The sequence below is a fragment of the Sparus aurata genome, chromosome 17 (genome assembly GCF_900880675.1).
Source record: "Sparus aurata chromosome 17, fSpaAur1.1, whole genome shotgun sequence".
Taxonomy (NCBI): Eukaryota; Metazoa; Chordata; class Actinopteri; order Spariformes; family Sparidae; genus Sparus; species Sparus aurata.
The window spans coordinates 14738859-14760930 of NC_044203.1; the positions used below are offsets into that span (position 1 = coordinate 14738859).

General features: G+C 45.1%; 1 protein-coding gene across 2 annotated transcripts in view; it reads left to right on the forward strand.

Moving 5' to 3' along the window:
* Nucleotides 1-13445: 13445 nt before the first annotated feature.
* LOC115567429 (RNA-binding motif, single-stranded-interacting protein 3) overlaps nt 13446-22072 on the forward strand; it is a 138027-nt gene continuing 129400 nt past the window's right edge. The window contains exon 1 of one of the 2 annotated variants that reach the window (XM_030394030.1): nt 13446-14992. In XM_030394030.1, coding sequence (XP_030249890.1) covers nt 14918-14992 — 75 coding nt within the window. In that variant the 5' untranslated portion in view covers nt 13446-14917. The remainder of the gene's footprint in view (nt 14993-22072) is intronic. The other variant, XM_030394029.1, reaches the window with a different exon arrangement.

Genomic DNA, 22072 nt, shown 5'->3' on the forward strand with positions numbered 1-22072 from the left:
AATAGATCATGTTTAAGATATTTGACATATCAAATGTACATTTTTTTCCTTTATCTGTAATTAAGTGGGAAGCATGCAGACTTTCTGACCTCGATGACTCTTAGATGCACAGTTCAGGAACTTGATTCAGGACCATACCAAGCCCAGTAATCACCAAATTGGACCACATTAAATCACAAAACAGTTATCCTTTTTGTTTAGCTCAGAGTATAATTGATTGCACTCGCACCAATTGTAAAAATTAGATGTGTACTGTACACCAAGCCCCGTGCACCGAGGCACCCTGAGTCTGTACACACAGAGTGACTTCCGAATTCATCAGATATCTGACAAAACAAAAGCCATAGCTGTTGCTTAATGAAGCATTTCATTTCCATCATCTTTTCTACACCCCCACAGGATTTCTATGTATCTCTTTACTTGATATATGTGAAGTGCAGCAGAGCACCGTATCTACATAATTTTAGAAAGAGGGCTCTGAAGCAGTGCCTCACAGTTCACAATGGGCTGGTAATGAGTCACAATTTTCTTCCGCACAGAAATAACTGATGTGTCTGTGTATTTCTCGCGTGTGTGTGTGTGTGTGTGTGTGTGTGTTAGTGCTCTGCGTGTGGAACAAAGATAATTGAATGTAAGTGGTGCCTATCAACTGTGGTCGTATTTCTCTGTGGTACTGAAACCTATGGAGATTTGAAAACTCATTTAGCCGTGCCACTTCAAAGAAAAGAAAATATTACGTAAAAACTATGCTGGAAGTGTGGGCCCCCTTCCTCTCCCCTTCCTCCCCCCCCAGCCTCCCCCTCTCTTCCTCCCCCCCTCTGCTGTTGCGGTGTAAAGTGCACAAAAGAAGTGGAGAAGTGGAAAATGAATTAGGGCTGCAGTTCGACTGTATTTTCATGTGCTGCAATCGTGTATGTACGTGCACGCACACACACACACGAGCGTGCACGTGTGTATTTGTTTGTGTGTGTGTGTGTGTGTGACTGCGTGCCCATGTGCCAGCATGCTTCTGTTCACATCTTTGTCTGGGCGAAGTGCATGTTTGAATTCATGCTAATTAGTGTGTCCATTGAAAAACAGGAAGCTGTTCCCAGCCTGTGAAGATGAAAGGCATCGGAGCTGTGTCCAGTATTTCCTCCCTGGTGTGTTACACTGTAGCTCCACAGGCTTTCACAACGAGATTGCCGACAAAAGACAGAAAGAAACGGAGCAGGAGAATGGCTGTCACCGAGTTTCATAAGCTCCGTTTCACAACAGCGTCAGAGCAAAAAGCCTTTTCCGAGATAATTGCAGCCAGGTCGGGGAAAGGTTCCAATGCAGAGCGCTGCGGAGGGCGTGCAGTCAGGTTATTTGCAATTAACTGTGGCCGACGCAGTACAGCATTTTCACCTGATTTAGCTCTACTTGCAGTGCTGCACAAGGAGAAAGAAAATATGAGCGGCTGCTAAACTCACACTGTGAGGTTTAAAATGATGCAGGGTCTCACAAACAAAATATTTACTTTAGATCAAACGGGAAAAGCACGCAATATATATAATATATAAAACACAAAATAAGTGTGTGTATGTGTGTGTGTGTGTGTGTGTGTGTGTGTGTGTGTGTGTGTGTGTGTGCGCGTGCTTACAACTAGGCCAGCAAGTGTAATGTGTTGCCAGGCTTGGGCCAGATTTAATTAACTTGAAAAAGAAAAGATTGATGCGCTAATTTACTTACATTTAATTGAGGTAAATATGTTTTTAGATTGTTTTTTAGAGCACACATAGTTGGGATGTTAAATGCTAATGTAAAAATGTAGTTTTTTTCTGCTACTGCTTTAACAGAAATTGAAATGTGATGTAGTTGTTTTCAGCCACTTTGTGTTTTCTTGCGGTGCAATTAGCGCCGCGGTTTCATTCGATTTATTGTCACCGACTACCGCAATTAGCAGTCATTTTAAAATGTGCCAAATGCCCTTACAACATGTTTGTGAAAAGTTTGAAACAACACAAAAACGGCGTTAAAATTTAAATCAAGTAATTATGTGCCTGCCCCTGACAGACTGTATGTCTTGTATTTATATAAAAGTTTGATGGATTAAATTATAACGTAGCGCGTTGGCCTGGAGAACTTTTATAATTAAAGTGGAAAAGGATTGTATTTTTTCATGCTAACGTGACAGAAGTGGCTGAAGGGGACAACTCCGCAAGTCTAATTAAACAAAGAACCTATTCATAATATGCCATGAAATATTTATTATGTGTCCCAGATACACACTCTCAAAATTTCTCCCCACACTGTTACTTGAGAGAGGCACGATCTAAACGCTCTCTCTATTATACCTGTCTGCCCTTGCAGCGCAAGCCACTTCTGCTCTCTCTCTCTCTCTCTGAACGTCTGTTTGTTTCTCGCAGCCGATCACTCAGAATGGAGCTTCATTCTTCACTGGTCATGGCAGAAAATGTTTTACTACTTTTTGCTTCCTCTGATTTTTAAGGATCAAAATAGCTGCCGCTTTTTGAAACGAGGGAGCTGTCATTAAAATTTGAGGGTGGTGTGTTTTTTTTTTTCTTCCCCTGCCTCTCACAGGGCTTCCTGTTCGTCACATATCCAGTTTAAGGATTGGGCCTTTGAACAGTAACGCTCAGGGGAACTGCCATAAAACAGATTATTTTCCAAAACGCTTCCAACCGTGATCAATAATCGCTGACTCAGTATGGAGTCCTGCACGATACCGGACTGTAAGTGGGATGTCGTCTCCTTGTTGCATATTAAAAACCGGCGATTAAACGCCACAGCAGGACAAGGACAGTATAACTTAATGGCTCCTTTTTACTGCTGTTGTTAGGTCCTTGCCTCGGCCCCCGGTGAGCAATATCTCTATATTCAGCATCGGGGACAGCGGAGAAGGTAAAAGATTGTTTTCACAGGTTTTTCTTTTAAAGTTAACAAGGGCAATGCATGACATATTTTGTGTTAACAAGGGCGATGCTGTCCCCCCTCCACTCAAATTGCCCCACTCCCGTTAAAAGCCACAAGGGTATGAAGCAGACGCCGTCGCCGTGAGGAATGAAGGCCATTGAGTTAAGCTTGTTGAGTTTAATGGAGCAGGAAGGCTACAGTAGAAGTAATGGCTGAGGGTGAGCTTAGCTACAGGCCTGTCAGGTACCACAGGGAGGGGAGAGGAAGGTTATATACACTCAAGATGCTGCTGTCTTCTTTAACAACGGCCTCCATTCATATTTTATACTGTACACTGTGTTTTCATTGTGCGTGCTATTGTTACTAGGAGGCAGCAGTACTTACAGCAGTATCTCTATAGGGTCGGGCCAATGGATGACACCGCTGCCCGTCTTCGACTACCGACGGTGCATTCCGTTCATCTCGGAAGTTGGATCACAAGGCCAGGAATGATGTCACATCCCAGTTGACCGCCATCCAGTAACGAGCTGGTAAAAAGTCGTAAGAGTTGGCTATCAGTGTTGACGCATTGTTTGCTTATTCCCGCCGATAACAACACTGATGTTTTGGGCTTGAAACACAATGACAACATGCCCACAGATCGAAGTTGCACATGTATGACTGATTTAACGACACAAAAACAAGACTAAATGGCTAATAAGCAACTTTAACTCACTGTTGACGCAAAGAGCAGCCATCTTGGATTTTTCGAGTCAGAGTTCCGGCTTTGGAAGGAATGTTCCTGATGATGTTTCCAACTGGGATTTTGGAATCCTTGTGCCCTGTACCATCATAATATTGTGATATAAAAAAGGGGCCTCACCATAGAGCGCAAAATAGTAATATGTCCCCTCAGAGTTGCTGTAAGGCAGGAGGTGTTGGCATTTACAAAACATGGGAGAGAAAATGAGAAGTTTGTTGCTGCTCAACGCAAACTTTTCTTCTTCATGTCCCATTAATTAATTTCCTTTTAAGGCTGCCCTGTGAGGCGAACTTGTAACTTGGCTTCATTGGTGGTGGCAGTGTTTCTCTACATTGTTATTTTCGTTTCTATTCTTAGCTTAGCTTCCTCGGTATAGCTAGCCGGCTGACTTTGTTTCAAGCTTCTATGGCTGAACACAGCGAAGACCCTTCAGCCCTGCATGGGGATGTATGTCTCCAGGAGTTGATCTGACTTCCTCTGAGGAAGTTTTCTTGGCTGGGTGGGGCAGTTTGAGGATGCTGTCAAAGCAACCAATGACTATCCCCTGTCTAACAACAACTCTGAGGGGACACATGCTACCTCAAAGAAACCCCTTTGTTTAGCACAATGTTTCGCTGCAGACGTCGCCATTCGCCGGTTCAGTAGACATCGCCCAACCTTAATCTCATATATATTTTTGTAATATTGCTACAGAACAATGACGATTTCTTGGCAGCTTAGCAGAGCAGTGAATTGCCATATTGTAGCTTATCGGTGGTTGCCTTCCTTCTTGAAAAAGTCGTTTATACCCATCATTACTTGTCGATATCAAGTCCTTAAATGGACGCCCTGTTGGCTAGTTAAGAGCAGATTGGAGAAAAAGAAGTGCCAAACGACAACGCTCGACTCCGATAATATGGTAATGTCAGCCTTTAGACACCAGTGGTTTATGTCTGTGTGATGATGATGCGGGGCAGGTGTTGTGGGTGTTAATTGTTGGTTTTATGTCCGATGGAGTTTGTCCTAGAGGTTGAGCGGCAAGTCTGCTGATTGATGGTAGCGCAGGCCTGTCTGCGTGGGTATAATGATCACAATGAAAGGCTTGAGATTGTTCATTAAAGTAGGAACCTCTCCTCTCCTCTCCTCTCCTCTCCTCTCCTCTCGTCTCCTCTCCTCTCCTCTCCTCTCGTCTCCTCTCCTCTGCTCTGCCAGATGGCTGCTCCTTAATCAAACTCTCATACCTCAGAGAGGTAAACACATTACGCTGCCCTGATTACACTGACTTGGCGAAGCGTACCATGTGAATGTGTGTGTGTGTAGGCTTTGCATATGTATTTGTGTGTATGGAGAACGAAGGTGGTGGTGGTGGTGGGGGGGGGGGCTATTAAGAGTCAGTGCAGTGGGTCATGCTCTTGGGCACACTCATGGTCCTGGTAAGAGCTGTTCCATCGATGAGGCACACACACACACACACACACACACAAAAAAAACACACGTATATATTCACACACACACAGCATGGTGCAGAAATGGTCACTCAGCATATACGTGGAGAATCTCCCATTCGCTTAATCTCCCACTCTCGGACAGTAAACAGTCCCCTCTGCCCACTGTAGCTATGGAAACACTTGCTGCCACAGGCCCCTCATATGGCTGCTCTCGTTTGATCTCACTGTGGTATACCGTAGTTATCCCTGCCAAGTATGGAGGCAGGCAGACTGCTGTCATACATTGCTGCAAAAGCCATAAAGGCTCCTGTCATACAAGCTAGGCGATCTATAAGCCCCGGGGCTCTATGTCACACGGCAATGTATGTCTAGCTGTGAAAACACTGACTTTGAGGCAGGCCATGTAACTTGCCTTGGCAGGGGGAACAAAGTGGAGTGGGGCTGCAGCGCTAATAGTCTGGCAACCTGATAGCATTAGAGGCAAACAAAAACGGTTTTCACAGGGCTTCGGCTGACCGGCTGCCGAGTGACTGCGGTGTGGCACCGCACTCGCGGGGCTGTGGAAACTCTGAGGGTAGAACGTGTAAATGTTACATGCTGTTGAGTTATAATAACAGCCCTACAGCGAGAAAACTTAAGTTGATTTAGTTTTATTGACCTCAGCTTTTCGGGCGCAGGGCGTATATTCAAAAGCGAAGGGGAGGGTGATTTAGGTGGTGAGTGATTGTGCGGCAAATTGTAATGTGACAGTTTTGGAATATGGGAGATGTGATGAAAAAGCTTTCAGCACATTGCTGTGTAGTAGCACACGGCACGGTATGGTACAGGAGAAGAAATGGAACAGAGGTAAAATGCACAGCGACACACAGCCGGTCACGTACCAGCACGCCAAGCTCGGAATTGTTGCGAGTTAGAGTAAGGCAGTCCTAGGATCTGCTCTGATGAATAATAAATGAAATATGTGATACAGTGAAGCAGCCTTCTAAACAAAAATCTTACAGTAATTATGAATGGGAGATTTATCTAATGATGAAACACAGCTCTGCACTTAAAGGGCTTCACCTTCAAGTTAGTGACAATACATAATATACAACGTGTTAGGCACTCATTGATATAGTGGATGTCATGTATGTTAACTTACTTAGATAAATGAAAAACAAAGCACTCTTGGACACAAACAGAACGCAAACCTCATTCTCCAGAGGCAAAGTCCTCTGAATGACATACCTTAACACCCCAACTATGCCCTGACTCGCTCTTTATACTGCTGCACTAGAGGGGACCTTCAACAAGTGACGCTAGAGGAATAACTACAGCATCCAACTTGAGACATTAACCACTGACCAGGCTGCTGTATTTAAAGTCTTGGGAGTGAGAGCGGGCTGTAATTTCAAGGACATTGCCAGCCATCTTACATCTGTCCTTCGCATATCTGTTAAGTGTAAGGGGAAACAACTATATTGGAACCGGTACTGGGTATGAAAAAAACAATTAGAACATTTCGATTTAGCTATATATACCATACAATTTGTGTATTACATGCCAGAATCGACATTGAAAAAAAAATAGATTTTTTTTCTCAAATTTCCTGCATGGTTGTAGAGTCAGCTGTATGCGCCCCAGTGCAACCACACCCACATATGTTCACAGCCTTTTTCAATTTTGAGTCCATGGAGTCCAGTTTGCTGGGCGGGGTATGTTTTTAGGGGCAGATACGGGTGGTGAAAGAGTGAACTGTTATTCTTTAACCTCAAGAGACGTCCCCTAAATGTCTGGACTCACATGAGTACGGTGACCGGACGTTATACGGCACAGTGAAGACACGGCCAATACAAATATTCTCAATGATGCATTTAATGTTTTATGTCTTCACAAAGGAAGGATTACTTGCCAAGGACACTGCACTAATGAAACCTTCATCTTCCTGGATGTGCCGCAGGCTTCCAAAATGCAGGCAGTGCCATTAACAATAAGAGCAATATTGGGCTGTTAAGGTGTGTGTGTGCCAGGAGGTAATGGGCAGCAAGTATTTTGGTTATTGAATTAAGCTCGGATCTAGAATAAAATCATTTGACTAGAGCCACCACACTGATGTTTAGCCCATGACGCTACACATAATTAGCAGCAATGATACTGGCCTTTGATGAGGCCTGATGAGATGTAGTGAAATCCTCCATGCGTTCTAATTTTTTGTGGTGTGCGACAGCGTAGGCGTTGAGAGAATTAACACCATGAATATGGATGTTAGGCGAGCATCATGAGAGTAAATGTGCTTACTCTATTGATTAAATCTCCCATCAGTCACCTAGCAGCATGGTCCCCATCCCCTCTCTCTCCCCCCCTCTCTCTCCTCCATCTGCCTCTCTCTCTCTCTCGCTCTCTCTCCCTCTCCCACATCTCTCTACTCATCTCTGTCAAGGCGGGCTCAGTGGAGTGGTTAAATTGTCCATAGCGCGTAAACGCTCGTTTATAAAAGCCGACAGACGTGGCGGTCGTTTGCTGAAATTAATTACCCCTCGGAGCCACAGCAAGCATGGGCCCTAGTCAGTCAGTCACGGTCCGCCACCTCCCAGGCCCCGTACCTGCAGAGAGAGCGAGAGAGGGGGAGATGGGAAAGTCAGATGGGGAGAATGACTCAATGTTTGCAGCGACGAACCAGATTTGAAAGAAAGGGACGAATAGAAATACATTTTGCCGGAAGAGACGGCACCAGACATACCTTGAATGTCCAGAAAACAATGACAAAACAAAAATATCTGAGGAAACATCGCAGGCGTCTGGGTTATTAATCCAAATTGCCCATTTTTTTTTTCTTCAAGCCGTGAAATACCACTCCTCTGCCACATTCTGGCTGGGCGAAAGATCCTCAGAGAGTTTTGCGCTGACGCAGCCCAAGACGAAGATGTGATGCACACCATGGCCGACATCAAACTAATCAGAGTGTATTCATCTTCAACTGGAGTAACTTAATGAACTTCAGCACTATCTGATGCAACACTTCTCTAACATTAATAAAAGCTTCATCTCCTGTCTGATTTGCATAATTGTTCAAATGAATCCACTAACGCGCAGTTCTTTTTTTTTCTTCTTTTTTTTAATAAAGTGATGATTTGTGTTGAAGTGAGCTGTGGCTTGCTGTTGAGAGGAGAGGGGAGGGGAGGGGAGGGGGGGAGGATGGATGGAAGATGAGGAAAGAAGCAGAGGGATTTACAAAGGGCCTAAGGTGATTTGTCACCATTTTGATTCAGTCAAATAATTAAGCATACCTTGTTGCATTGTACAAGGGTTTATTGGTTTGAAGTGATCCTTCATGTGGCTTTATGGCTGCAGAGAGAATTCAGAATGAGTTTCTCCTTTTGTGTGACAAGATATCTTCGCGTCTACCCGCCGCGCTGCCTGAGACATTAACATGCTCTCATCATACTTATGATTGGTGTTCTTTACCCACTCTGTGCAACCCATTTAAAATCCTTTAATAAAGATACTGCTGGCTGTTATTGTGAGCCCCACATTGTGAGTGTTTTATAAATGTGTGCCAAGTTTTTCTGTGGCTTTTGTCCCTGTGAAATGACCTCGAAACATCAGTCCGTAGCGCAGGAATCTTGTGCAAAGATGCCAATGCTCTAGATATTCCCTCTCAGTCCTCGGTTTTTCCCATGTGTGGTTGCCTTTGTTTCCCAAAATGTGAAAATCCAACCGCTACGCTACTAGCAAGCTAGCCTGCTAACATTTTAAGGCTTGTTGACCACTATTTGCTTTGCTGAGCTTTTATCACAATTTTAAAAAGGGTGATGGTTTTTTTTTTTTATTAGTTTCTTAGACGGACAGTCGCTCAGACCACATTCACACAATGCAAAGTTTGCAATCACCAGTTAAACTTACCTGCATGTGGCTGCATCATTGTCGTTGCCCCTGCGACCTTCTAAATCAGAATCAGGGTTTATTGCCAAGCAGGTTGTAACATACAACATATTTACGCTTTGGCACATTGGAGCATAACAATAAATAGAGGAGCTGTAATGTGGAAACGTGCACAACATTTACCAGGGAACGTGCAAAAGTTCACAGTCATAATTTCAGGAAAGTTGGCAAGATAAGAGTCCAATAGATGTGCATTAATGTCACGCATTTTGTAGACTTGGTGTTAATTTAATGTGTAGAGGGTTGAAGGGGGTATCAGAGGCCCAGGCCTGAGGTCAGCTGCAGATGGGAAGGAACTGTTTTTATTGTGTTTTATGGTTTTGGTCCTGATGGACCACAGCATTCTGCTGGATGGGAGTGACCCAGCTAATGGATGGATTGATGGAAAATGGATACATTTTATTAGGAATTGGTGAATGAAAATGATGCTTGTTGTTTGTCCTACAGTTGCTTTGCCCCCCACCTCCCAGATCAGATGTGAGTCATTTGAGTGTCCCTCGTGTCTCATACATTCTTCATATTTGCTTCCTCTTCAAACCCGAAACCATCCCCTGCAGATTACTGACCCTGTGTGAACGTGTTTGAATGTGATGTTGACTCTATAAGGCTAAACTGCCGGAGATACCACTTCTATTTTCTTAATGTGTTTGAGCCAGAATTCTTCTCATTCGATTTGCCGGATCAAACAATCTGAAAACAGTTTATTCTACTTTCTCTGCAGTCTTTGTGTTTGTATCGCGAGAGACTTGCAAAGAGACAAATTTGCTCATGCTGTGTGTGGCAATTGGATGTAATAGTCCATTTACCACTGTAAATCTGCTGCGTGCAAATACCACGTGTGTGTGTGTGTGTGTGTGTGTGTGTGTGTGTGTGTGTGTGTGCGTGTGATGATATCCTTGCCAGTGTTTTCCTTGAAAACCGACCGGAGCAGCTTCTGTAAAATAGGACTATCGTCATCATGACCTCTTCTGTTTACCCAGCTGTATCTGAGCTAAGATGTGAGGCTTTTGCTGCAACTTTTTTTTTTTTCTGGCTCAGTGTTTGTTATACATCTGGTGGTCAGCGATGAGAGGAACACATCCCTGAGTCACAGCATGGCCTTTCCTGCTCCATTTGAAAAGTGCTTTGATGGCCGGGGCCTTTAAGAACACACAGTGTCAATGAAAACACTTTGATATTTTGCGCCAGCTGTCAGTTTTTGTCTGGTACTTTTTCAGACGTCGGACGTGGAAAAACAGTGTCCCTCCGGAGAAGCAGGCCCTTTTGTTTTGCAAAGAAATGCAGATGCGGAAGATACATATTCAGCCCTCAGAAACAAGTAGGCAATTAGATTGTGCTTAAGATGTAATAGAAGTCTGTTTGATATTAAAATGAGTGCAATTAACTAGTGTGTATTTACCACCACCATTATGGCCGTCTTGTCACTAGACAAGGTAATTAGGAAGCTTTATTATGGCGCCAGAGTATGGAGTGAGATGTAAAGATTGTGCCTCTCATAATAGGACTGTACTGTGCAGTTGCAAGAATCAATTCTCCCTCTTTGTTTTCCCAAGCTGCCGTGTCAGCAGAATCTTAATTTTTCATGGAAACTTTGGCTTGTGTGCTGCTCATATATAGACACACACACACACACACACACGCACCCTATCTCCCCGTATGCCTCTATCATTTGGCATTCAACACGTTGTGCCACTGAATGAATGCATAACCTTCCTCCATCAACCTGCTTAGCCCTGCCTGCGTGTAACCCGTCTGACTGCAAAGATTCAGGAATGCACACTCCTTAACTACAAGTGCAATATAATCAATACGACCTGCTTCTGCTTGCAACATGCTGCCCTACAACATACTTGCATGTTTCGCTGTGGCTCTCGGGCTGGAATCACTGAAAGACGAGCTCACGCAGAAGAGTGCGGCTCACAACTCGGTCCCATTTAAAAACTCAGTTGTAGTGAATTCATGTTAGAACACACAACAGGACATATTGCTACAGGAACTGTCTCAATGAGTGAAAGTGGAAAGCCTTGAAGGGAAACTGATATAATCGGTGTCATTGAAGCGAAGATGGTAAGCCGTATTGATTGTTCCACCATCCCTGCTTGACAGCAGTGTTTGCATTATGTTATCCTATAGGCAGAAAACATTCACATGTGTGTCATTACCACAAAGTGGTTTTGCAACAATTTAGATTGATTTGACACCAGATCGACGGGCAATGTCAGGGCGGTTGGATTTGTGTCCCTCACCGCTGGCACTAGTCAGCCCTTGCGGATGGATTTGTGAACATGTTGAATTGCAGTTGAAGCCAGTCAGAGAGAGAAATCCCTCTGGTTTTCAGTTCAGCTCAGCGAATCAAGAGAAATGAAAAACAAAATGGAGAAAGTCCCCTGAGCCTGTCAATGTAACGTCCATGATTTCACCCATTGAGCGCGATTTCAACATATTCTTCGCCTCCGCCTCTTGGCTAACTTTTCATCGGACATGTCCTCGAGAGTGCTATCAAAACTGCATAACAAGGGCTGTATTTACGCTGTCCCGAGTCTTCTGGTTTTTCAAATTCAAAGTTAAAGTGTAGCAACATAAACAGAATAATTAGAGAAGCACAATATCCGATTAGAGCTATGCGTTGATACTGTACACAAATTACACTGCCGTCGCGAAGACACACTTGTTTCAGTCGGAGGAATGAATAAACTCAATTTGTCACATGGTTAACAAGGCGATACAGATGAAAAATGAAAATACAAGTGATTCACAGAGCCGAGTCCAGGCTTGCCTCCGGGCATGATGTTGCACTGTGTTATAGGTTGTAACTCAGAGATCTGCTTCACACACCAGTGCCGAGGTAAGACGAGACAAGGGGCAAGCCAAAACTCTCTTGATGAGCCGGAAACCCGATTAAGCCGACTGCAAATCTACAGCGACACCCCTGTAGTTTCACATTTGTCAACTGTTTACTGTAAACACTGTAATAATCAGTGGTGTACACAATGTTTACCCGCTTCTCAAACCTGGAGTAGCGTTCATGCTCATCCCCCCGGGGCGTTTGTGCATACTTGACTATGGTTAGCATATTGTGAGCGGGTTTGCGGCGTTTTTAATTGCCGTCCTTACTCCTTGTCTTGTCTGGCAAGTGCTAATCTGCATCAAACATGGGAGCGGTCAAACACACCGAACTGTCAGACGTCAAAATCTCTGTCGGGTAGTTTGAGATGCCTTTGCCTAACAATGCGTTGTGGGTGCCCGGTCGGACTCTAATTTTACACAACAGCCTTCTATATGCCGCACGTGAAGACGCTTTGTTGCGTATCTCTGCGCCAAACATATCATTATTGTGTTTTTTGTATAAGCTGACAGGAGAATGCTGCAAAAATAAGGACAGAGACAAAAAAAATAAAAATACTCTCAGACGGCTGCACAATAGCACAAAGGAAGTGATGTGTTTGTGTTGCAGCACGGACTGTAAAGTAGTTTAATTGCCCACAAGAAATGAAGCCCTTATCTTAGTGGAGGCTTTTTGCGTTTGCATTCTGTTCTCGTGCCCCTTTTTCCACTGCAGTGAACTTGCATTGTCAGCCAACCCTTGTGTCTTTGACATACACACACACACACACACACACACACACACACACACACACACACACACACACACACAAGCACACACACACACACATACACACACGCACACAAGCACAGTTGCAGTCAGAGGGCAGAGCAGTCTTTTCATGCATGGCTCACTGTGCTTATGTAAGAGCACTACTTAAACCTGGTTACATCACATAACAGGCAGCACTGTGTCAGTGGGTCACTGTGCCACACAACCGCTGAACTACATACACACTCTGTGCTGGGGGCCCGTCACTGGGCATGTGTGAGCGGAGCATCTCCTTGTGCGCCGAGGCGTTCAGGCGCACATATTTCGGCGGGTCATTCGAGTGCGTGCGTTTAGATGCGCGGAAGTTGGTTGTGCCGGCCGGTTTAACGGAAAATGAGATTTCGGTGACGGCCAAAGCAAAATGGGAAAACACGACATGTCATGTTGCTCGGTTTAAGGAATCCAAGAGCAGCTTTGGATGTGGAAAATGTGCCATTGCTGCGCCTATAGAGTGCCAGTAGGGGGGCCTCTGTTTCCAAATTCTCCTCCCTGTGTATCCTCTGCTCACCCTTTACCCCTGCTCCTGCTCCTCATACTCCCTCCCCAGCTCCGCCTTTCTGCCAGTAGAACAGCCCATCTCTGTCTCTCTCTCTTTTCTCTCAGTTTTTCTATTTAGTGCGCGCGCGCACACACACGCACACACACGCACACACACGCACACACAAACACACACCCCGGGGCTCGAACGAGGGCAGGACCAACCACTCCCACTGTTCTATACTTCCATGAACAACACAGAGGGAGAGACGCAGGCAGAGAGAGGGAAGAGAGAGGGAGCGAGGGGAGGGGAGGAGCGTAGCTGCGCTGAAGCCGAGCCCCTCTTTGCCTCAGCACGCAGAGCGGAGCAGACGGCAACAGCCACAAAAACACACTCCCCTCTCAGTTACATGCACAGTCACACACATACCACACGCACACAACCACCACCACCACTGCCGCCGCCGCCGCTGCTGCTGCCGCCGCCACCACCACCATCGCCACACGCGCGCACACACACACACACACACACACACACACACCCAGTGACGGCTGCCAGGCGCAGTGGGAAGCAAGCCGTCAGGGAGAAAGCTTGAGAAGAAAAGAGAGGGATTGCAGAGGGGGAAGAGAAGAAAAGAGAAGAGAGTTTGGAGGAGGCACCTTGTGGATCAGGAGGGATTTTCCTCTGTGTGAGTGCGCGTCTGGATAAGGCTATCTGCTCCTTCCTGAGCGTGAGGAGTTTTTAACTGAGGCTTTTTTTCCCCCCCTTTTTTTTTTTCTCCTGCTCATCCTCCACGCCGGGCTCCAGCGATATCTACCTATCTATCCCCGGAGCTTAACAAAAGAGGGAGGGAGTGAGAGAGAGAGTGAGAAAAAAGGCAGTCACAGCTTCAGCTCTAGACCACCCTCTCTCCTCCTCCTCCTCCTCGTCCTCGTCCTCCTCCTCTCCTCTCCTCCTCTCCTCTCTACAGCTCCACATCCATTTGCAAGTTCATCGCTGATTTAACTGTCTTGTGAGGATAGAGCAGAGGACAGCGTGCGTTCTCCAGGATACAGCCCGAGCCCCCGGTGGGATCAGGGTCTCGTCTGGCGTGCGAGAGAGAGAGAGAGAGAGAGAGAGAGGGAGGAAGAAGCGAGACAGGGAAACGGATACACAGGAAGGGAGAAAGAGACGGAGAGAGAGAAGAGTAAGAGACGCCGGAAAGCAAATTGAGGGGCATGTTCAGGGCAGCGGAGAAGAAAAAGAGTGAGTCTGGTTTTTAGAGCGGAGAGTGCAAGGAACCGGCAACCGGATCCCATCCATTCCTCCCTCCTCCTGCTCCTCCTCATCCTCTTCTTCTCCCCTCTTCTTTTAACCTCTCTCTGTCCTTCTCTTCAATCCCCCCTATTGTTTCCTGCATACTATCCTTTCACATCTTCCTTTCCTCACCCTCCATCCCCTTTCTCTCCCAGCCTCCTTTTTCTTTTCTTTTTTTTTTTGCCGTCTCTCCGGATTCTCCCCGTCTCTCTTTCCAGACCCACGGGAAGAATGGTTTTGTGAGGTCCTCCCCCCCCCCGTGAGCTCCCAGACAAGTAGACAGACTATAATCCCAAGTACTATCTGCCCTTCTGTCCATCCCTTCCTCCGTGCGTTTTGTCACACACATACCTCAGTGAGAGGAGAGCGTTCTCTCCCTGCATCCTCCACTCTTTGGAAACAGTCGTCTGAAGGATCCAGGCCAGCCCCTCGGAGTGAGCGCACCCCACCTGCGAGCTTCTATCTCCAGCCACCAGGACCTTCATTTGGATTCCAGCTACATGGGAAAACGTTTGGAGCAGCAGCCAATGTACCCCCACTACACCTACTACTACCCCCACTATCTCCAGACCAAGGTAGGATGGTCCGCAGGGTTGACCTATTTTACCCCCTCCAACTCAAAGGGTGTTTGTTTGCTACAAAAAAAAAAAAAAACACGTCAGTTCTTCATCTTGTAAGTGTCTCCAAACCATCTCGGGAAACCCTGCTTAACTCTGTATCTCCTCTTTTCTGCTGCCTCTTTAAATATCAAGCAATTCCTGCCTCAGTTATGTCATGCTCCAGGATCCAATAAGGGGTCTGACGTAGCACATGTAAGAAGTAAAAAGGTGTGTTTTACCAAGCCAGGAAAAGGCCAAAAAAAATGACTGCCCATAGGTTCTGTGGTTAAACTGCTTGAAAAAAAGCCAGGGATGTATGCTGAAATAGATATTGGTGTCACTCAGCTGGGTTTTTCCTTTTCCATCCACACTAAGCGCTTGACCCCGTCCTCCCCACTCCGACCCCACCAGCTCCAAGTTCAAGTTCAGGGCATGAGGCCCACCCTTCCCTCTGCTCTCCTCCTACCCCCCCCCCCCCCCCTTACTTTGTCCCTCACCCTCTACACCTCCCATCCCCAACCAGTATGATAGCATGATGTTGCCTTGATGTATGGAGCCTGATTCACTTCTCCGATTACCAAGAGTACAGAGAACTGAGCCCGGCCTTTTTCTTTGTCTTTCAGTTTTATCCTAGTTGTCTTGCTCCTGCATCGCATGCATAGACAGATCCACACACACGCAACATATTTCCCACTTTGAGTCTTCTGCCACCGGGAAGAGCGAAATGGATCGCTGTGGCCTGATCGATTGCTTCGGCATCATATCACCCAGCCTGCCATTCCCGTTGTCTGCCGTGATTCATTAGTTTTTTTCCCTTCGCGTGATAGTAAGTGTGAGGAGTTGACAGCTTTGCTGCAATATTTAGTAAATGTGTACATGTCAGTGGGAAAGAGAGACGGAGAGAGAGGCAGGGATGAAAGTGTAGGAGTGGGCTGCTGTGAGAATAGAGACATCATGCTATTGGGCGGACACAGTGTGGGAAGAGCAGGTAAGAAAATTATTGCTCCGCAGTTAAAAATATGTTGAACCCTGAACCAAAGGCAGACTGCGTGATGCATTTTCAGCCCATCACCAGGATTTCTTTAACTAGATTCCAATCCAAATGATTTAATACTGAGCCTCCAGCCAGTTTCCAATCTGATATTTACATTTTTTTTTCTTCTTTAGACAGCTGCATAGTGCACACAAGACATACTGGAGTGCACACAAATAGCTCTACAGCTCCACACTTTTCTTTTTTTTTTTTGAATATGTAATAGGAATATCTACTGTAATTTATAAATTACCGACAAATAGCACTGACCAGTTTAAAAGAAAACATCTAAAGCGCAATCACAGGATTGGTACGATATCAAATTTGTCATGTTTATAGAAGCTCTTACTGCCACAAAGAGCACAAGTGGATGGCAATTATTTAACAGATGAAAGCTAGAGATGGAGCACATTGAGACATTTTGGGGGGTTTAATAGAGCTGAGACTGATCAAACAAAACACTGGCAAAGATAACACTCAGTCATGTAAGCTCTGGACACTTGTTAGGTTGGATAATATACTAAATGCAGTTTATACATTTAGTATTTTAAGTATAAATTAAGTAAGTATTAAGTACACATTTCATAGTTATTTGGTTTGAATTAAGTAAGTATTGAGAATAAATCATACTGTTAAATCTAATGAAAATTTTAATGTGGAGAAAATATCCTTTCAGTTTAGTTAAACTGTTTTAAGCACTTAAACACATCTACTGTAGCTGCTCTTCAGCTAAAACTGAGAAAACAAAATTAATATTTCCAATTAACTGCGGGATGCCTTTGCAGATGACATGTGCAGATTTGCGGCGTGCCGACAGCGCAGACTTATCTGCTGATCTTGGAGCTGCGCGCTTTCACATCTGGGAGCTGTCTGATCATTTTAAGAGTGTGCTCAAGACGAACAAACAGAAGCTGGAGACTGTTTGTTAATGCACATCTGTGATTCGGTTGTTAGAAGCAACATCTCCGATGATGAGGACGCCTTTTTGTTTTGCTAATTTGGAGGGAGCGAACGCTCGTCTGCCCGTGGATAACATTAATCGTGTTGTTTCAACATTTCCTTTTAATGACAGAAACTTCAAGGATACATATGGTAATTGTCTGTTGGAAAAAGAGTTTTCTTCTCTTGAATTTATTTATTTTTCCCTGAATGGAATTATTTAAAACAGCAAAAATAGAATTTGTCTCCTTAATGAATTAACATTTTTAACAAATCATCCTTACAGAAAACTTTGACAGTCAATGTTTTTGGCAGCATTTTCATCATTAATTGTGTGACTGCATTAATGCTGCATATTTACACTGGGATTGCATCAGATTTATAATGAACTTAAAAGGGGAATTTTATTTGATTTCCTAGCAGTAACAAAGAAGAAGCATTTCTAATCAGCCCCGACACTGAAATCGAGGAGCACCCGCTGAAATCCACCGTGTGATTTGTAGGTCCATTTCAGAGGAGATGATGCTGAATGCACAAGCGTGTTGGATTAACTTCAACATTTGATGCCCGCCTGTCACACCGTTTTATGTGTGCAGATGTCACCGTGTCACGCTGCCATCTCTTGTTCTGTGATTTATCTCCATCGGTTCAAGGTCATCTAATTTCCCTCAAGTATCTGCAACAGGCATCTGGCCCGGACCGTCGCTTAATTCCTTACACTCCATCCATCCCTCCATCCCTCCCTGCCTCCCACCAGCTCTCCCTCCCTCCCTCCCTGCCTCTGCTGTCAAGGTCAAATCAAATTGGATCCTACCTTCCCCAGTGTTCCCTCTCGGGCTGTGCCTGCTTTCGCGTGTGTGTGTTTGTGTGTTCGCATATACATCCAAATATGAATAAAACCTGCATTCTGTCAGCTTTGTATCCGTGACTGAACACGAGCCTGGAACTTTGTGCGTCAACGCGTGGACTGAATATATTTGCTCACTTTTTGTGTGTAAAAGCGCACACGCGTGTATCCTGTCTGAATGTGTGCGTGTGTTCGTGTGTGTGTCTGCTGAATAGTGACTCCCCTGTCTGACCTCATCTTGGTGCAGCTTGCTGTCATTAAAGCTCTCTGGGTCCCAGAAGAACAGTTTTGTGCGTGTGTGTGTGTCTGCTTGTATGTGTATGTGTGTGTGTGTGTGTGTGCATGTGGAGGCCCCATAGAATACCCCAGTTATACATCTATATGGACCTTGACGACTGCCTAGTGTTTGATCTGCCTGTGCTGATCTCTGACTTCAAATATGAGGAATGTGTGTGTGTGTGTGTGTGTGTGTGTGTGTGTGTGTGAAGGTTTGTAGGTGTTCAGGTGGTTTTTAGACCCTTTTTAGACTTTCCTTCGTTCACAATGGACAAGAGCAGACAGACTTACCAGTTGTATTTATTGTGTTTTTTTTTTAGCTCTCTCACACTTTCTCTCTCTCTCTATATGTCTTTCTCTATGTGTCTCTCTCTCTCTCTCTCCTTCTCTCTCTCTCTCTCTATGTCTATGTCTCTTGCTCACTGATGTGATTGGAGATGTAAATGACCTCTTATTAATCTTGATTCCAGGGAGTGGAGGCTCCTCTCCTGTGGAAATCAATCGAGTGTGTGTGTGTGTGTGTGTGCGCATGCTTGTTTGTGCGTGCACGGCCTTCACCGTCCTACACTAGCAATCTTTAAGCAGACACACTGACTCAGAAGTGCACACACACACACACACACACACACACATGCATGCACCACCTTCACACAAAGGCAGTTATGAAATGACTAGCTTAAACCAACAATGCTCAGCCAGATGACAGAGTGTGTGTAAATGTGCAGCTATTAAACAGAGAATGGCTCTCGCTCTGCCTCCATAATGGGCTATAGGTACAGTTAGTGTACATTAGCAGGGGGCAGGGAGGGACAGCGTGCCCTCTTATGTGTGCCTTGTGGCCCTTAATCATGGCTGTAAGAGGGTTTGAGGGGATCAGTGGGAGGGTTAATGCTGGAGCGCAGCTGCATTGTTGCGTCCTCCGCGTGATTTGTTAAAATTTAACCAGAGGGTAGCTGCAGGGACGAAACCATAGCTGAAATCTATCATTCTTAAGTACAATCAATGTTTGGGATTTTCTTAATAGCCTCTGCGAGCTCATTTCAGTTGGCACATTGTTGATGCTCCGAGCAACATTTTCCGTTTGCTCCGAGGGGCATGATTGAGTGATCACTTTGTGAGCGTTTTTTCTTACATTTTGCAAGCAAATCCAGCCTGTGAAATCTCACATCGGGGGAAAATGAAAGCGCCAAACAAATTTTCTTAGCTCGTGATTGTTACCGTGACTTTTTTGAGCGTCTGAGCGAGCGTAGTTGGAATGTGTCGGCACAATAAGATTTCACAGCAACAACAACAGAATTGTTGCTTTTTTTTCGAAGTGGAAAAGTGGCATTCGTGACGTCCATGAATGTTGGTTTTGACAAGGCTTCTGATTATCAGAAATTCTATCTGCAAACATTTTTAGGAGTTTGATCTGCTGAACACAGAAGGCAAGCAATCTTCATCGTAAAGGGGCAGTTAGCCTAAAGATATAAAATACGTGTTTTCCCTCTGACCTGTAGTGCTATTTATCCATCCAGATTGTTTGGTGTGAGTTTTGGAGATATTTGCCGAAGAGATGTCTGCCTTTTCTCCAACATAATGGAACCAGCCTGCACTCAGCTGGCAGTGCCAAAGTGATATATTTGAAAAAGTCAACGTCAGCGTCTCTTTCCAGAAATCATAATCGGGTGACTGAAGACAATCCACAGACCTCGCAGTTTCATGTAGGAGCTATTTTCTGTTTACTGAATTACACCGTATCACCGTGGAGAGCTGGCTAGATTCACTTGGCTTGACTCCGCATGTCAGCTTAGCGCAGAATCGATGTTAGTTAGCAAGAAAATTAGGAAATGTTTAGTTTTCACCCGCGGTAAAGCAGGTGTCTGAAGTCTAAAATGGGAAGCCGGAGAGGAACTCAACTTCAAACCACTGATTCAATTAGAAGCTATACTGAAGCACTGGGAGCTGAAGACTTTTAGAATCGCCTTTCTCTCTGTTTTCCTGCACACGCACGAGTTTAGTACCACAGCGAGAGCAGCCCGAAGTGCAACTTCTCGTCTAAGTATGGCACGCTTCCTTCCAAGAGGTGATACAGTTGGCACGTGTAGTTCAGTCGAAAGAAAATAGTTCCTACATTAAACTGCTCACAACAAGATCTGTGGATTATCTGAAGTAACTGGGTCATGATTTCTGTAAAGATCCAATGCAGTTGAGGTTTTCAAATGTATCTTCAGGGCACTTTGAACACCAAACGCTGAGTGCCACCAATTCGATTATATTCAGTTCAGTTGTTATTGTCTAGTATTTTGGATTTTAGGGTGAACTGCTCCTTTAAATTAACATATACTCTTAGGATACCTTCCAGTCCATCTCATCTCCTCTCATCTCCTCTCAAACTAGATTTGCTCGACTTTCACGTATCTATACCCGCCCGTAGTATATAGGAACTTTCATCTGAACAGGCACAAATGGTGGTGCCTCTGAATGAAGTGGAGCTTATCAGGTTTGTAAAAAAAAAAAAAAATCTTTTTAGCCTGTGATGATGATTGACTGAGGATGTGAATCTTTGATGATAACCGTCAAGAGTGAGATAAGAGAGAAGCTGAAAGGAGGGGGGGGAGAAAAAAAAAAAAGTCACATTATCAACCAGCCGATCATCAGTTTTCTGCAGATCAGTGTGCTAATATGCTCAGTGGCACACGAGGAGCTTTAATTAGGGTAATGAGAAACAGCATTCAGCTGATATCAAAGTAATGACACATGCGGACACGCCCGGACATCTAAATAGAATATCTCATCCCTTCAAAAATGAGCTTTTCACATTCAATTACTCTCTGTTATGCGCTAGATAAATGTGGTCAGTGGTTGGCTCAGCTGTGATGAGTAAACATCATAAAAGGCAGGGGGCGAAGAGGGACACACACACACACACACACACAAGCGCGATGTGATGCAGATACGCCTGTGTAAACGCAGAGAGAGAAACCTTTCCCATCGCTTGCTTCCTTCGTTTCCTCACAGGCTCCTGTTCGTCCTCTTGTCAGACATAAAGTACTTCGCCTTAGCAGAAACGGCGACCATAAATTATGCAGCGCGCATCGCACACACATGCAGAAAATGAATGGTGTGCGCGCATGTGTGTGTGTGTGTGTGTGTGTGTGTGTGTGTGTGTGTTGGGAGCAAAGTAAACAGAGGGTATAGCGTTTATAGCACGACACACATTCTGCTCAGGCCCTGTTTCTCCTCACACATCTGCCGGCCTGGACCAGTCGTAGTTTTACAACCGACAACATTATGGTGCTCCGGTTGTTTAAGACCCGGCTATTCTGTTTGGATCTCGGCTCTGCTCCTGATAGCATCATATGCAAATGCGGAGAATCGAGAATATAGCCGTATGTTGCCTTCTTCTAATGCCCTACCCAACCCTCCTCCCCCTGCTCTTACTCTACCTCTCTCTCTCTCTCTCTCTCTTTTCCTGCCTCGCTCCCACTGTGTTCTGGGCTCTCTCTCTCCCTCTCTCTCTCCCCCTCTCTCTCTCTCCCACCATCTGTTCAGTTTGCCGGGCCTGGGTAGTTTTTACTGCTTAAAAGGGACTCTCCTAACCACCCATATATGTCCATTTATTATTCTCCGTGGGCTGTTCTATTCCTGTCCCGGTACAGTAGCGGACGCTGACCGGTGCTTCGCCGTGTCGAATAGGAGTGAAAAAGCTTCAGCGGGGTCAGCGCCTGCACGGAGGGCCGAGAGAGAGGCTCACCCCTGCCAGTTTTGTAATAGAAAAAAATGTGGAGGAGGCAAAGAGAGGATGGATAAGAAAAAGGGACGTGAAGGAGAGCAGAGTGAGATATATCAAAAAGAGAACAGATGGCGGCAGCAGAAAGAATTCAAAAGATGGAGAGAGGGAGAGAGAGATACAGATCCAAAGGGAAATAAAGAGCGCTGCAGTGAAGGAGACAGAAGTTGTAGGCTGGGTCAGGGAATA